This window comes from Terrapene carolina, unplaced genomic scaffold (genome assembly GCF_002925995.2).
Source record: "Terrapene carolina triunguis isolate 2854851 unplaced genomic scaffold, T_m_triunguis-2.0 Scaffold22, whole genome shotgun sequence".
Lineage (NCBI taxonomy): Eukaryota > Metazoa > Chordata > Testudines > Emydidae > Terrapene > Terrapene triunguis.
In genome coordinates this window covers 3,285,275-3,302,569 of record NW_020664373.1, presented here as the reverse complement: position 1 = coordinate 3,302,569, position 17,295 = coordinate 3,285,275, and the positions used below count along the sequence as shown (strand labels likewise).

At 41.0% G+C, this 17,295-nt stretch overlaps 1 protein-coding gene across 1 annotated transcript in view; it reads right to left on the bottom strand.

Moving 5' to 3' along the window:
* LOC113406050 (steryl-sulfatase-like) overlaps nucleotides 1–17,295 on the bottom strand; it is a 99,548-nt gene that overhangs the window by 23,690 nt on the left and 58,563 nt on the right. Inside the window, exon 5 of the mRNA XM_026648245.1 lies at nucleotides 15,315–15,436. Within this exon, the coding sequence (XP_026504030.1) occupies nucleotides 15,315–15,436 (122 nt within the window). The remainder of the gene's footprint in view (nucleotides 1–15,314; nucleotides 15,437–17,295) is intronic.

Here is a 17,295-nt window from a genome sequence, read left to right as displayed (position 1 = left end):
ACTCTAAACGTGCATCTGAGACTTTGGAATGGAAATTATTTAGTTTTGAGAAAAGGAAAACGGACAAAATGTGTTGTCTCATACTGTACAATGTCCCCAGACTAAAAATGGGAGGTGCTTAAACTGTATGACATTCAGTTTAACTAGCTAGGCAGGTGCATGATATACACAAAAGTAGTAAATAATACATAATACTTTTATACAGTGCCTTTCATCCTCAAGGGCCCTGAATTACTTTATAAATATCTAACATCTACATACTATAGACAAGGATCACTTATTCCACCATTGAAAATGCAGCTATATCTAGGGTGAACATCATCAATTGTTTAAAACCCGCACGACATGATTTCAGTGAGTTTCCTTTCCTTCTTTAGCTGGGTTACAGATAGGTGTGGTTTGAGAGAGGTGAGGCAGGAAATGGAAGAAAGTTGTTTTCAGGGCCTGTGTCCAGCTCTAGAGTAACAGGTATTGCTTTGTGAGGGCCTAGCTGGATTAAAGGATTCTGGAATTTTAAGGTAACGGAAACCCCCTTGGGAACTGCCAACTGATGTGCCAAGACTACTTCTGCCCCTGCTTCTCCTGCCACCTTAGGACTCCAGCACCCTGTCTTGCAGAGCCAGACACGCCCGTCTGCTCCAACACAGACCCAGGGTCTGAACCACGTGCCCCAAAGCTGCAGACTTAACTGAAAGCAACTTGAGAATTGTTTCTGTCTTTAACACTCAGATGCTCAACTCCCAATGGGCCCCAAATAAATCCGTATTACCCTGTATAAAGCTTATACAGGGTAAACTCATAAATCGTTTGCCCTCTATAACACTGATAGAGAGGTATGCACAGCTGTTTGTATTAATACATACTCTGGGTTAATTAATAAGTAAAAAGTGATGTTATTAAATACAGAAAGTAGGATTTAAGTGGTTCCAAATAATAGCAGACAGAGCAAAGTGAATCACCAAGTAAAATAAAATAAAACACGCACGTCTGAGCCTAATACAGTAAGAAAACTGAGCACAGATAAAAACCTCACCCTTAGAGGAATTCCAGTAAGCTTCCTTTTACAGACTAGTCTCCTTCTAGTCTGGGTCCAGCAATCACTCACACCCCTTGTAGTTACTGTCCTTTGTTCCAGTTTCTTTCAGGTATCCTTGGGGGTGGATAGGCTATCTCTTTAGCCAGCTGAAGACAAAATGGAGGAGTCTCCCACGGGCTTAAATAGACTTTCTCTTGTGGGTGGAGACCCCCTCCTCTTTCCTATGCAAAGTCCAGCTCCAAGATGGAGTTCTGGAGTCACCTCGGCAAGTCACATGTCTATGCATGACTCAATTTTTACAGGCAGCAGCCATTGCTTACCTGCTACCTTGAAAGTCCTCATGTAGACTTCTTATGTGAATTGGAGCCTTCCAAGATCCATTGTCCCTTAAGTGCTTCTTGATTGGGCACTTAATTTGCACATTCCTTTCTCAAGAAGCTGACCAAATGCTTTACCAGGGCTACTTAAAAATCAAGCTAGTACACAGCCAATATTCATAACTTTAAATACAAAAATGATACATGCATATAAATAGGATTAATAGATTCAGCAGATCATAACCTTTACAGAGATATGTTACATGGCATATGTAGCATAAATCATATTCTAGTTATGTCATATATACATTCATAAGCATATTTCCATAAAGCCTTATGGGGGACACCGTCACAAATGTGGTCTTAAAACATTAATTAATATGTATTTTAAGGTGCCACTCTGCATGCTAGAAATGAAGAATCTCACCCAAAAGAAACTGCAGGGGGAATTTAGATGGGCGATATAAACATGAATGATAGATCAGAGACAGACAATGAATCCACTTAACAAGCTAGCAGCAGCAAGACATTTTCTCAGGAGAAATGTGCCATGATTTCTGCATTTAGTTAGATTTCTTTGCATACAATTATTTTCCTGGAATTTCCATCTCATTTAATTTTGCAGATCTAGGCTCAAAATACTCTTGTGTATGAAGTGATTACATATAACTTTGGTTCATTTTCTATTTTTCTTGCTGTATGTTTTTACCTTGTGTTTGTATATCTTAGTGTTTTAGTAGCTTTAGCAAATGATTAATTGGCATACTCAGGTACCTCTATGAATAGGTACCACCTAAGTAATTTTTCCCTGGCTCACGAGCTAAGAGGATAAAGAAAGGAATAAAAGGAAATGTCCGAGAATCATCTCAACTCTCATAAGAATCACAATTATATAAAGAAGTGAAATGTCTAGGTGTCTGGGGAAGTCTCAATACACTGGACTGGCCAGTGAAGATGAAGACAATGAGGAGATTCTGGATAACAAAATTATCCTGATCTTAAAGTCCTCATACAGGCAAAGCTGCCACTGGAGTCAACAGGAATTCTACCTCAATGACTTCAGATTGTACCAAGTGTGTGTAACACCAGAAACATCTCTGCTCACAAAATGAAGAGTTAACTCTAAATCAGCTGTAAAGAGCAGAAATATTCTCATGTGTGTTTGGAGGATTAACATTGACTCAGGGTAAAAGGCTTTGGACTTCCTCCACTGCAGTGTTTCCAACCCCTAGCATTCAAAAATCATGAGTCAAGACTCAAAAAAGTCATGAGACTGGCTTAAAATTCCCGAGAATTTTTTTTTAAATCATAAATAATGGACTCCTTTTATTTGTCTTTTGGTTTATGAGCCTTTAGGGTGCAACTTGGTGCAGCTTTCCTCTGCAACACTGCCATTGTATCCTGGGCCCCGAATGCCATTCTGGTGGGGTAAGAGAAACAGCAATGTAGTCCTGGAGAATAAAGTTCAAATATGTATTTGCACTGGAACCCCAAATCTAAGTTCTACTCATAGAATCAAGGAACAAACTCAGGACTGATCTGCAGTCCAAGAATTTTTTTTTTTTTATTTGAAAGTTTTGAATAAAGAATACATTTGTAAAAAGTCACAATCTGTTGCTTCGTCTGATCTCATGGACTTTGTATTTCTAGTTAAGAGCTGAAAGCAAACAATTTGTTTACTAAATTTAGCCCCGCTTTTCTGTTTGCAGGCAGATTTTCATACTTTTTCAGTAAGGAGAAAAAGTCAAAGGAGTTAGAATAAATAGAAGCTTTTAAAAAGTTTTTTAAGTATTGAAGTTTTACATAATTAACCAAGATATAGGAGGAAAATGTAATAAATTATGTTGTGAGGGCCTCATACAGCACCTAGACCAAGATGTAAGAGGGGGTGGGAAGAGTGAGTGCCTGCCCTGGCAGAAGCAGAGGAAGAAAAATAGCTGCCTGTGCTAGGAGAAGAAGGGGAGGTCGAGGGACACTATCTGCCTGCTGTGGGCAGGGTGGTTATTTTCCTGCACTAGATATGTGCATGTCTGTTGTGGCCAGTAAGTGAAAGCAGAGTATCCTGGTCTGTAACTTACCCAGTCATTCTGAATCTGAGTCCATAGCACTGATTAGAAACCTTATTTTCCACACAGTTCTTTTTTCATTCTGATGCTTTTATGGTACTCTCTCCTCCAGGACAGTGTTCTTAATGAGGTAATGATACATTAGCCAACTCCAGGCAATCATGTTTTCAGTGATTTTTTTCCTGAGAAACAAGCACTTTGTGGGAGAAAGAGGAACCAAGTGGTCTGGCACACTTTATATACTAGGCAGGATGCATATGAAGTAACTCCTTTCTTTGAAGCACATTGCCTAAGACAGCGTATGTCATTTGAATCCAATTTTAAAATTAGAATGAATCAGTGCAATGTTCTGAATATGCAGGATGCTGCAGGCTCAAATCTAGCACTGAACTGAAGCTATCTTTGGAAGTGCACTGCTCTGGAGATTTTTAAAGAGCCCCCCCCCCTTTTAAAGTGATTTTGTGAGCAGACATCCACTTTTGAAGGTTGGAACATAATTTTTGTCTACTTTTTTATATTGATTATTATTTACTTTCATTGTGTCTGCTGCCAACCTTCCAAATGGATGGTATCTTTAAAAACAGAAAGCTGCCCTAGTTTATATCCTTTTTCTGTCCAAGGCATAGATGTAAATTCTATAGGTCAGAACCCTCAAGACTGTTTTACTACCACAAATATATGGTACTGTTCCTGACAGAAACCCATTCACGTTGACGTTTAAATTGTACTAAATTAGCCTCTTTAAAATGTCTTTGTTTTATATAATCATTCAAACCTGTCAACTTTTTCCTATTCACTAAGAACATTACTAATTTAGGTCAGGATGTCTTGGATTCAAGAGACTGATCAGTTATGGCTGCAATTTTTGTCTGAGGAAAAAGTACTGTAGTATGATCACAAGGAGAGTATGGGAATAGAATGTCAGCGTCAAGAGACATCCACCATGCTCTTTCACTGGTAGGTTCTTAAATCAGTTTCACTACTCTTGTTCTAACCAGAAAGCAAAGCTTTTAAAGGAAATGGAGAAATTTGTTGCTTTGATTATTTTTCTTTGGTTTGCACTTGCACGCTCTCTCTCCCTCTCCCTCTCATACAATGCCACCTGTTTGACTTCCTTTACTGAAGGAAGAGATGAGGTTGGTGTGCTAGGAGGATGAATTTAAAGAGATCTGTTTTTATGGTATGAAAACAAAAGGTTTACCTGGCAACAGCTGGAGTATGTCTACACTGCGAAGTTGTCGACAAAGCTTTTGTCTTTCACGAGTACTTAAAAAGCCCCCCCATGAAAGACAAAAGTTTTGCCGATGCAAGTGGCAGTGTGAATGTGGCTTTGTCAGCAGGAGCACTCTCCTGCCGACAAAGCTGATGCTGCTTGCAGGGCTGGAAGTATTTTATCAGCAAAAGTGCTGACAAACCAACAAAGAACATTTACACACACTAACTTTTAGTGACAAGGCTGTGTCGACACTGCCTTGTCGCTAAAAGCTGCGTGGTGTAGACAAGCTATCATACTGTATGATAGTCACTTCTTTTGAAGTGTGTTAAAGGAAATGTTCACTTCCTGGACCAAAACAGCTAAATAGATGATTGTATCCTCTTTTGTATTTGTAAGTAGGTGCCGGGGTTCTCAGTAGCAATAGGAGTCTTGATTAATCACTAATAGTCGGTGATTACCTTTTTTCATGTAAGAAAAGGTAAACAATATTGATATGAAAAAGTCTTCAGCAAAGCAAGTAAGAGAAAGACAAAAACAAAGCCAAGGCAAAGCTTATCGGTCTAATGTGATGTATAGTGACACATTTGACATTTCACATATGAAGCTGCAATAGCATTCATTCACCGTAAAGGAAGCAGCACAATGAACAAATCTTCTTATCAGTATCATTTCTTCCACAAGAGGACATGGGAAAGCCTCTTTGGAAGATCTCAATAGATATTTACCCCTTACCCCCTTCATTTTAAATAAAATAATTGTTCATTTGTTCTGTGGATGTATGAGGGTACTACGTTTTTAAAATTAAGCCAAAAATATTTGCGGAGAGCAGAATTAGAGAGGAAGATGTGTTGCCAACTACTTTAGTTCGAAAACATCTCCTCAGACAGAAATTATTGTTTCTACAACTGCTGTTGCCACTCTAGCCTCAGCCACCCTCCCACATGTACATTTATAACAGGAAGAACCGTTTCAGATTGATTCTACAGAATTACATAGCCATTTCCCAGTTTTCAATATCTACCAGCACTTACTCACATGCTTAACTGCTCTCGGGACAATTTTGTACACAAGTTTGGCATTCTTTAGTTTTATTTATTTTATTTAAATGCTGAGTCACAAATTGATATGGCTACATTTTAAACTAAACCGCAATACCATGAATAATTTTCAACCCTGTTAATTAAAATAAGGGTTAGAATGTACAATTTCATATCAGTCTTGGGAAACTGGGGAAATTGCAGATTGTGCCTCTTTTATGCACATTTTCATCTTCAGAAACAAGTCTGATTTCTCTACTAGTTTTCACAAGAGGTAAAATTCTTCCCTAATCATACATCTCAAAAAAGAACTAGATAAGTTCATGGAAGATAGGTCCATCAATGGCTATTAGCCAGGATTGGCAGAGATGGTGTCCCTAGCCTCTGTTTGCCAGAAGCTGGGAATGGGAGACAGGGGATGGATCACTTGATGATTACCTGTTCTGTTCATTCCCTCTGAAGCACCTGGCATTGGGCACTGTTGGAAGACAGGATACTGGGCTAGATGAACCATTGGTCTGACCCAGTATGGCCGTTCTTATCTTCACTGATTTTAAATTACACCTGGGTAACTGAGAACAGATTTTGGCCTAAATTCTTTTCATAGCTTTAAAAAAAATAGTGCAGTAAAACCTAAACAAGTTTCTTTAAAAAAAAAATGATCTGTCTGACACCTGTCAACTGCAAAATCTTCTGTATTTTTTAACCTCAGGTCTCAACAAAAAAAAAATCCACTGTCATTAGCTGAAATAATCCTGCACTTTGAGTAAAGATAGACTAAGTGCATAGAGGAAAATACTGTGTGCTGAGCAAAAAATTGAAATAAACAATGAGTAGGAAGACTCCTCTCCTTTAGGAGGACTAAATAGCTCTCATGGAATATCATACAAAGTGGGATACTCTGGACCACAGTTGTTGGCACTGACTACTATATAAACATTTAAAGATCCGACTCCTAGTGGGTGACATTGATGGAATTCATTTTTATTACTGCAGTATATTCCAAGATGCAGAAATTCACTAGGACTCATTTAATTTTTTCAAATGTTGAAATTTCAAAACAAGGGATGGGTGGACATTTTTGATTCTGTTCCTCAACCAGCTATATTCACAAGGCAAACCTTTTAGCCAGTAACAGAGTAGAATAGATATTGTCATTTCCAGAACAGCAGCCTAATTACTTCTGGCTCATTTTCACCGCTTATCCTGTGGCTTTTAAAGTGAATGTGCTACATACTGAATAGCACTGTATAACCATCTCTGGCAGCCTAGGGTTACAAAATTTTAAAGCAGGCAACAGAGTGCACAATGTGGTTGCAACAATTTTAAAAAGTCTGATATTCTCCCATCTTAAAAAAACCCTATTTCAATATGAATCATTGTCCATGGATTTAAGAGTGACTAGTAATTTTGGATGCCTCAATTTTAGTTTTCTTAGCAAGACACACCATAAAGGGGGCCTGATTTTCAGAAAGTGCTGAACATCCACCCTTGGAAGATCAAGCCCCTTTAAGGGGTATTAAACCAGACAGTCAGATCTTTACAATCTTGAACTTTTTCTTTAAAGTAGATTCTTTACTCATTTTTATTTCTGTAACTCATAGAAATGTAGGATTGGATGGGATCTCAAGGGGTCATCTAGTTTAGTCTCCTGCACAGAGGTAGGACTAAGTATTATCTAGACCATCCCTGACAGGTATTTGTCTAAGGGTATGTCTACTCTGGCAAGTTTCTGCACCACAAGTTATACCACTTTTATTAAAACGCTGGAATTAAACCGCTGTTGCGTATCCACACTGTGCTCATGACGCTGGAGCGCATCCACATTAGCAGCTCTTGCAACAGCAAAGATAGGAGCGCACTGTGGGTAGTTATCCCACTGTGCAACTGTCCGTAGGGTGCTTTGGGAAGGATTTGCGATGCCTCATGGGACAGGCACAGTGTCGCATGATGCAGGTTTCCAATCCCATTGTTCCATGGACATCCTACTACATTGTCAGCTGCTTTCCAATTGAAGTGTGTGTGGGGGGGAAGAGTGTGACTGGGAGAGTGTGTGTGTATGGAAGGGGGAGAGAGACAGTATTTTGGGGGGACAGAGAGTGTCTCAGCATGCTGTCTTGTAAGTTTAGACAGCAGCAGGAAGCAACCTGTCCTGACGCAGGGGGAGGGGGAAACCCCGACATCAGCCCCCGCCTCCTGCCCTGGGCTCTCTGCACAGCAATCTCTCTCTCTCTCACACACAGACACACACACACACCTGCCTCTGTGTTCAACAGCACGAGCATTCCACATTAATGGTTTGCTTTGTGTCCCGGAGCAAATCAGCACAGCACTCAATGGCTGTCAGAAACGGTGCTTTGAAAGAGGAGGGGCGCATGTCTCCAGGGCAGCTGAGTTCAAAATAATGAGCAGAACGGTCATTTGAGGCATTATGGGACAGCTCCAGAGACCAATTACAGCACAGAAAGCAATCAGATGTCTACACTGGCAATAGAGCCCTGGAGCCTCTGTGCAAATAGCCTTACGACTCTTGTCGAGCTGGTTTTTTTGCAGCGCTGCAACTGAGGCATTTCTGCGCACAAAGTGGCTTGGCAGTGTGTACACGTCTGCAGTTTGAGCGCAAAAATCTGCTTTACTGCACAGAAATTTGCCAGTCTAGATAAGCCCTAACTTGTTTTAAAACATTTCTAATGACAGAGATTCCATAGCCTTCCTAGGTAATTTGTTCCAGTGCTTAACTAACTTACAGTTAGGAAGTTTTGCATAATGTCTAACCTAAATCTCCCTGGCTGCAATTTAAGCCCATTACTTCTTGTCCTCTCCTCCATGGATAAGGAGAACAATTTATCACCCTCCTCTCTATAAACTTGAAGACTTGAATTTATGTATTTGAAGATGTATTTAGTCTTCTCCAAACTAAACCACCCAGGTTTTTTCAATCTTTCCTTGTAGGTCATGTTTCTAGACCTCTGTGTTGCTCTCCTCTCGACATTCTCCAAAGTGTTGTGCCCAGAACTGGACACAGTACAGTAACTCCTCACTTAAAGTCGTCCCAGTTAACGCTGTTTCGTTACTACGTTGCTACGTTGTTTAAAGTTGCGCAATGCTCCCTTCTAATGTCGTTTGGCAACCGCCTGCTTTGTCCACTGCTTGCAGGAAGAGCAGCCTGTTGGAGCTAGCTGGTGGGGACTTGGAATCAGGGTTGACTGGCAGCCCTCCTATCAGCTCCCCCTATCACCTCCCCGCTCCCCTAAGTTCCCTGTGTAGCAGCTGCCCAGCAGGCTAGCAATTGCTGGCATTCAGCTGTCCCTCCCCCCACTGCCATGTGCTGCTCCTGCCCTCTGCCTTGGAGCTGCTCCCAGACACTCCTGCTTGCTGTACAGGGGGAGGGGGGAAGTCGGGGGCTAATGTCAGGGTGTCCCCCTCCCCCCTGCTCCTGCACCCCGTTTACCCCATTTCCATAGAGCAGGGGGTACACACGACAGGGTTCAGGATGGAGGGAGCTTTCAGGCAGCAGCTGCGGTCTCAACAAGCTGATCTAAGTAACAAGGCAGTGTACTTAAGACTGGGGTCAGTTACTTAAAGGGGAAATGTGCATCTCTGTCTCTCACACATACGGTGTGTGTCTCTGTCTCTGTCTGCTATGCTCTCTCCCCTCCCTCCATGCCTGCTGCCTTGTAGAGTGAGGCTACATTAACAACGAGTTAACCCTTGGGGGCTCAGCCAAATGCTAGTTCATCATTTAGCAGTAAGGCATTACCTGGGAAATATCCCACCCTCTGACTTCACCACCTCAACCCAGCTTCACAATCATCATCGCTGTGTACCAGTATTAAATTGTTTGTTTAAAACTTATACTGTGTGTGTGTGTATATGTGTACATATATACACACTATATATATAGTCTTTTGTCTGGTGAAAAAAATTTCCCTGGAACCTAACCCCCTCATTTACATTAAATCTTATGGGGAAATTGGATTTGCTTAGCATCGTTTTGTTTAAAGTCGCATTTTTCAGGAACATAACTACAACGTTAAGTGAGGAGTTACTGTACTCCATTAGAGGCCTTATCAGTGCTAAGCAGATGGAAGAAATGCTTCTTGTGTCTTGCTTACACTGTGGCTAATACATCCCAGAAATGAATATTTTTAAGGGCCTTGCCATGGTTGGATGAGTAGGCAAAGACTGACTAGCAAGAAGTTTGACAAGGATGCTCCTTGACCATTGCTCTGAACCTGTAATATCCAATGTCATCTGACCAACCAGATGGCCTTTGAAGGGACAATAATAGTGTGGCCTTTGGTAGTAATATGGTCCATAATGTGTGAAGCAGCATGGGGCACTCTGTGCCAGACAACCTCAGCCTCTCCCATTGAGGTTGTGGGTGTCCCAAGTGAACTGATGAGTAAGAATTCTCAAAGGCATTTCTAAATTACATCACAAAGTTAAAAGAACAAGGTTTAGAATCAGTATTTTTCACAAAAAGGATCAATCCATTGTTTTTGATGTGTGGTTGTTCTTGTAATGAGAGCTGCTAATAATTTCATTTATAAAACTCATAACTTGGGTGTTATTCTCCCTTTATCCTGTGTCTCAGTACTAGAGGTAATGCAGCACTGAGATTAGTAGATTCTTCCCCTCTGTCTATGCAGATTAATATATCTCAGTGAATTGTATTCCCCTTTCTATCAGTCATTTATGTTTTCATGATGCACTGTTTTGATTTTATTGGCATTTTATTTCAGTTTAATTTGCCATGGCAAGGCCCTTAAAAATATTCATATTGACACTCACAGTTTTGGTACTGGAAGCAACCTACTATGGAGTAGGGGGAGAGGGCAAGAAAGCCGTAAATGTGCTGGTTTAATTTATTGTCTAGTAAAAAATAAGAAGTTGATCTAGTTCATCCTAGATAAGTCAGTAAACATTTCTACTAAACACAAAAATGAAGCTTACGTTTCCCCTCCTTCCTCTTCTTTGTCTAAAAGTAGCAGTTTCCTTTGTACTACTAAAACCCTGATTTGTAATAGAGAAGCTGAACTGTTGCTAGTGCAATCAGCTTGACATTTATCAACAGATTTTTACTTATAGTGCAAAAAAACCCCATTAGGATTGTTATTTCTTTGTAATATATACTGTGCTGTGTTGTATTCCAGAATGTTTACAAGGCACACAGGAATTTACTGCACAGCATGTGCAGTGTATTTCCCACTTATAGTAATGGAATGATGGTCACAATGAGAGGAGAATAGGCCTCTGAGTTTGCAACATGCAACATTACCATGCGACCAGAAATACACTCTTTATTTGATGAATGCTCTCCTTATAATTACGTTGTCATAGTGATGCATTTTTAATAGCACTAATTCTTATGCCAGTAAAGTTCCAGAGCAGCAGCTCTTGACATTTTTTACAGTATTTCTTTATGTAAATTGTAACTTTAACAGAGAAGAGCAATCCACAGTACAAAAGTACCAGTCTGTTAGCATCAGCAGAACTATAGCATTTGATCAAGTTAAATTAGGCCAGAGCATATTCTGGCATATACAGTGACCAGAACATTATACAAAACCTTAGATGTTTTAGTCTTTAAAAGCAGAAATTACATTGTCATTGATTATGATCTTTTAAAGTGTAAATGTTTAATGATTTAGGATCCCGAGCACTTAAGATGACATCTAATTAGGCAAAAAGACAGGTTAAATACCTGGAATTAGAATTTTTCAAATGTGTAGCTTCAGAATATTAATACGTGTGGGCAGAGCCCTCCAGCATCACTGAGATTCAGGAGCTTCTACAAAAGCCCTTTGTAGTACTGAATGTTCAGAACCAAGTTTATAATGGGCCGTGCGTTCCCCAACCCTCAACCACCTCAGTTCCTTATATTAAACCTCAGAGTCCTAGAGTGCAATAGGGATGGTCAGCAGTTAGCGTGAATATGTTGACAGCCAACACTGTCAACGAACCACAGTTACTGCAAATCAGCCTTTCTTCTTAAAGATGATCTCTGCATATTCCCATTTGTCAGAGTCTAGTTACCATTACAAACCCCAAGAAGGTGGGCTGAGGAGTTCTAATTAAACAAGGATTGCTGTACTGCCCTCCCAAAGTGAGCATCAGACCTAGATGCCACATCGAGAAAGGTGCTATGTAAACGTGTGATCAGAACTGGTAGCAGCCCTGCAGCTTTCTAAGATGGAAACAGTATGAAGGCAGGCCATTGATTCTGCCAGAACCCTAGCAAAGAGATGGTCAGATTTTCAGTTAAAGCATAACATGTCTCAATGCATAATCTGATCCACCTTGACAGGCACTGCATGGAAATTACATTCCTCTTACATTGGCTCCCAAAGCCTACAAAACACTTTAACTCCTAATGCCTTAGTCTTATCTAAATAAGAACAAACAATAATTTAAAAAGAAATATAAAAGAATCCAAACACAATTTTCTCCCTGGGGAGAGGACAGGAAAAAAGAAGAGAACCACATATGGCAGATTCTAGTCAAATCATGTAACACACTAGTAAGAGCCACTCCGACACCACAGTAGTGGGCTCAGTATAAGAACCTCAATATAAAATAGCACAATAGACTAGCAATACTCTAGATAGGGTATGGAACCTAGCTTCTCTTGGTTGACAATGGGGTTTTAAAAAGAAAACACAGCCAAATGGCTTGGTTTTGGTGGACCTCAGAAACAGGTTTGTAAAAGGATGCAGAACAGCTTTGTCCTGGTGAAATACAGTGAAGGGAAGTTAAACTCCCCAACCAGTCACAAACAGTACTTCTGATCCCCACACTGGTCATCAAGAAAAGAAAAGAAATCACACAGCCCCTTTATTGCATTCCAGTTCTCTGGCTCCCAATCAGCACCTAGGTCCAGTAGAGTGAAAAGTTATTTTAAAACTCTGCTCACTATACAAAATGTTTTTCTGACCCCAAAGGGCCAGCCACCTTGCCCGGTCAATATTAGGTTGGATCTTATCCAAAATACCACGCTGCCAGCCAATCCTTTAGTGTCTAAAACTAAAGGTTTATTACAAAGAAAGAACAAGAAGAGAGTTGTTAAATGGTAACGCAACCACATACATACAAAGACTTCATAGGCCATATACCAGGTTCTTAACAGTATTGGTGAGTTTGGTGGCTTGAAAGTCCCTCTGGAATACATCCACAGTTTGGATGGGTCATTCAGTCCTTTGTACAGAGCTTCAGTTTGTAGCGAAGTTCCTCCAGAGGCAAGAAGCAGGACTGAAGACAAGAAGTAGGACTGAAGACAAAATGGAGAAGATGCAGCTGCCTTTTATAGGGTTTTGCCATGCACGATGTATTTTCTTTGTTTCAAACACAAGCTACCCAGCACATAGCCTGGAAGCCTAGGGTTGCCAGATGTCCAGTTTTTGACTGGAATACCCAGTCAAAAAGGCACCCTGGTGGCTCCAGTCAGCACCGCTGACTGCACCATTAAAAGTCCGGTTGGCGTGGGGCTAACAGGCTCCCTACCTGGCTCCACATGGCTCCCCAGAAGTGGCGACACGTCCCTGCGGCCCCTAGGCAGAGGGATGGTCAGGGGGGCTCTGTGTGTTGCCCCCACCCTGAGCGCCAGCTCTGCAGCTCCCATTGGCTGTCTAGGAGCCAAGGGACATGCCGGCCACTTCCGGGAGCCATCTGAGGGTAAGCACCACCCGCAGCCTGCATCCCCTCCCGCATCCTAACCCCCTGCCCCAGCCCTGAACTCCCTCCCTCACCCAAACTCCCACCCAGAGCCCGCACCCCACACCTGCTCCTGGCCCCATCCTGGAGCCCACACCCCCAGATAGAGTCCTCACCCCCTCTTACACCCCAACTCCCTGCTCCAGCCTGGTGAAAATGAGCGAGTGAGTGAAGGTGGGGAAGAGTAAGCGAGTGAGTGGGGGCGAGGCTCAGAGAAGGGGTGGGGCAGAGGCGGGGCCTTGGGGAAGGGGCGGGGAAGGGGTGGAGCAAGGGTGTTCAGTTTTGTGCAATTAGAAAGTTGGCAACCCTCTGGAAGCCTTAGAGTTCTGTCCATATGCATGCCCCTGCATGCCTTGCTGAGTCATAAGGTGTAGCCCCTGACCCTTTCAATTTGTTCGCTGTACAGCTGATGTCCCTTGATGGGCCATAAAGCAAGCTGGGCAGTGCTGCCGCCAATCTGTCTGGGGGTGTCGCCCAGATGCACAGCACAAGTTTGGAAATACAGATATACCTTATATATCTATAACTCATAATACAAAGGTGATACAAACATATTAAAAAGACTTGGCAAATTATAAAATTTTTGCAGATATCTCACACGAGATATCTGGCATGATTCATTACAAATTTATAATATTGGTATCAGCAATATCATAAAGTGTCCCACATATTCCATACAGCATCACATGTGGTAGTGAGAAAACAACCCCTACAGACCTGGGAATTCTGAGAAACACACCGCGTCCCCTGCTCCCCGTAGGGTGGTGCAGTTATACCCTGCCCTGGATGCGGTGCTGTACCTAAATGGTATAATCACATCTTCATGTTGCATGATTAAGCATTACAATACCCTTTTGTTACATGATCGTGTACTTGTTCTCAAATACAACACTTCATGCATTTCTTTCCTAAAGCCTTACTTACATGTGTAGCATCTTGATATCTGTTTTTAATTGCATCAATCCTGTCATCTTCCAGGATTTTCATCCCCATATGCAATCCAAGGTGATTATGGAAAGTTTGGGATAAGATGTATAGATGATTATTCATACCAAACCTCCAAATTATTTGAGGTTTACGAATCAGAGTCTTAAATACACTTCTCCTGACAGGCTAACAAACCTGCTGAAAAGCATTGAAATTGACAGCATGCATGGTGATGCCCAGTGCAAAAGGTTTGTGTCATGTCAACATTCTGAAGCCTTTTTATAATTTGTCACCATGAGTGTCAACTGACCTGGGACAAGCACTGCATATTGTCACCTAAATGAGAAAGCGACTCCTTCAGCACAGGGATTTTTATAGGAAGGGCAACAGGTTGACGTTAGTACGGCATCTGCCACCATGAAAACTTAGCTGATAAAAAGAAATAGATCAGTGAGCAATGTTTAGTTCCTTGGCCTTCAAAGCACAATTATAGTGTTCATAAAAGCATGAAAAGTCTAATAATTCACTTGGGATTTGTGACTTTGTCCCAGTGGTTCCTTAATACTTTGCTGCTTTCAATAGTAAAAATTGTCCAGTTGGCATAATACCCACTAAGATGTCCAGCAAACATTCCTATTAGCTGTAAATTTTATTTAAAAAGTAATATCTGGCCCTGACTCAAATGTAACATCATGTATCAGAAACTCTGCTCTAAACAAATAAAAATTTAGAAAATATATTCAGTCACTGTAGGTCTCAGCACTGTGTTGATATAAAACTTTGTTGTGCAGCATCAAATTAATGTCAAATAATAAATTGGCTGTGTAGATAGATGTGTTTTCTGGATAAAAAAGGAGAAAGGTATAAAAAAGATGAAGAAAAAACCCCAGTACTTTAAGCAATTTATTTGTAACCATAGCCTGAGGCTTTTTTCTGATTCTTTTCAAGTTGCAATAAAAATTATATGAAATATTTAATATGTGAACAGGCAAGTTTACTTACTGTTTCCTGGATGCCAGCGCACTGCATTTAAATATGCATTACAGTAATGGAAGAGAAATTCATGCTCGGATCGGAGAATTTTCCCTTGAAGCAAGGGCATCAGATCATGTCCATCAATAATTCTGAATAAGAAAGCATTTCAAAGTCAGGGAGAATAACCCAAGCCTTTCCTGGCTGAGAAAAAACTAACTATGCATTTCCATTTCTTAATAGTGCAAGTGCCATTCCACCATGAAGGCTGAAGTGTTAGAGCTAGCCTTATTTTCATGACTTGAAGGGACACAACAAATTGGTGAATTTGGAGCAAAACCTACTGGCGTTTTTTCTCCTTGAGTTCTACATTATTCACAGGAACGTTAATATTGCCTTTTGCTTTTTGTGGATAGTTGGCTTTCCCACCCCATTCTCTCTATTTTTGGTCTGGAAATAGTTGAGCTGTATGTGAGTAAATTTCTGGAACACAGGCCTCTAGATACACAAACACGTATAGCCATTAATGCTGCTTAAAAACGTAGATTTGCTGTGGTAGCTGTGGGACAGGTAAATGAAATCTTCATCACATGCCATTGACTCTGCCCAATGTCCCTAGCTTTTATGGCTAGGGACATTCATTAAAGTAACTTCCAGGGCACTACCTGAATGTATTCTATATGCTGAACTAAATATGAATGCAATGATTCCAAAGTTGAAATGAATTATTTTCAGAATACATGTTAAGGGATTAACTGCATGGTCACCAAATAAAAATAGTTCTCTAACAGCTGCTGGACATATCTGATCATGCTTTGAAGGAATCCATCCATTTAGATGGGAAAGGAGTTATATAATCAGCAAAACATGACTGTTTCCATTCATTAAGCTATCAAGTCGCTAGAATGAACTGACAGGAAAAAAATAATCACAATACACGGTTTTGGCATTGTGTGAATTACAAGTTTGACAACAGTTTTTAAAAGAGATTAATTCACGCACATACATAGATCAGCAAGGCTATTATTCTTTCAGCTTTTTGAAGGACATCCTGTAAAAATAGTTTTTAAAACAGCTGAACTTTTAAGCTTCTATGTAAATTTTAATTATGTAATTCCCTGTTATTAAAACCAATGCTTGAAAAAATTGCCAGGTAATTACTAGCTGGAAAATTAAACCTACTGGCCAGAAACTGAAGAGAAAAGTTTGAAAATCATGGACCACCACCATGGTGAGCTCAGTACTCACTCCTAGCTAATGAGGAGGGAGAAGATACTGAGGCTTCTACCACAATGTTGTCCCTGGCCTCCACTTTGGGTTCCATTTTTGATATCACTCCCTGACTAGGAAGTGTCTGATAAAATTAGAAACTCCTTTCCTACCCCCTAGGGTCCTCCGGTCTGATTCATGGAATGAGAGTCATGCGATAGCTCGTTGAGATAGGAGCAGAGATAGGCTGGAACAGGGGCTGACTATCATAGAAACAGACACAGGTTGCAGGACCTTTTCATACCCCTTCACGACAGAAGTTTTGCCAACATAAATGCTAGTGTAAACATGGCCTCAGAGGGAACCCAGGAACGACTCATCAAATGTAGGCAGACTCAGAGGTAACTCATTGCACATGGGTGAAAATCTCCTTATTCGGTTCCTTTTCTATTTTTTGGCTGCTGCAAGGATGAGGATAGGAGAAGAAGGTGCCTCTGCTACCCTCCCCCTCCAGCCTCTTTGCTAAGGATGTGTGTTTCTTTTCTACTTAATCCCTTTTCTACTTAATCCCCCAGGGCCTGCTGCCTACAGTCAGAAGGGGGTGGTCTCTGCTATCTTTCCCCTCCTAGAACCTCATTTTTGGGTCTTCCTCTCTGACGTGTATCTTCCCCCAGATCTAAACCTATTTGTTGGCTTTTTTTGCTGGAGAGAGTTCAGAGGGCTGCTGCTGAGTGATCCAGCCGCTGGGGTGCTTCAGGCTAGTCACAATAAACTGTTTTGAGCTATTGTGGAGCAGTAATTA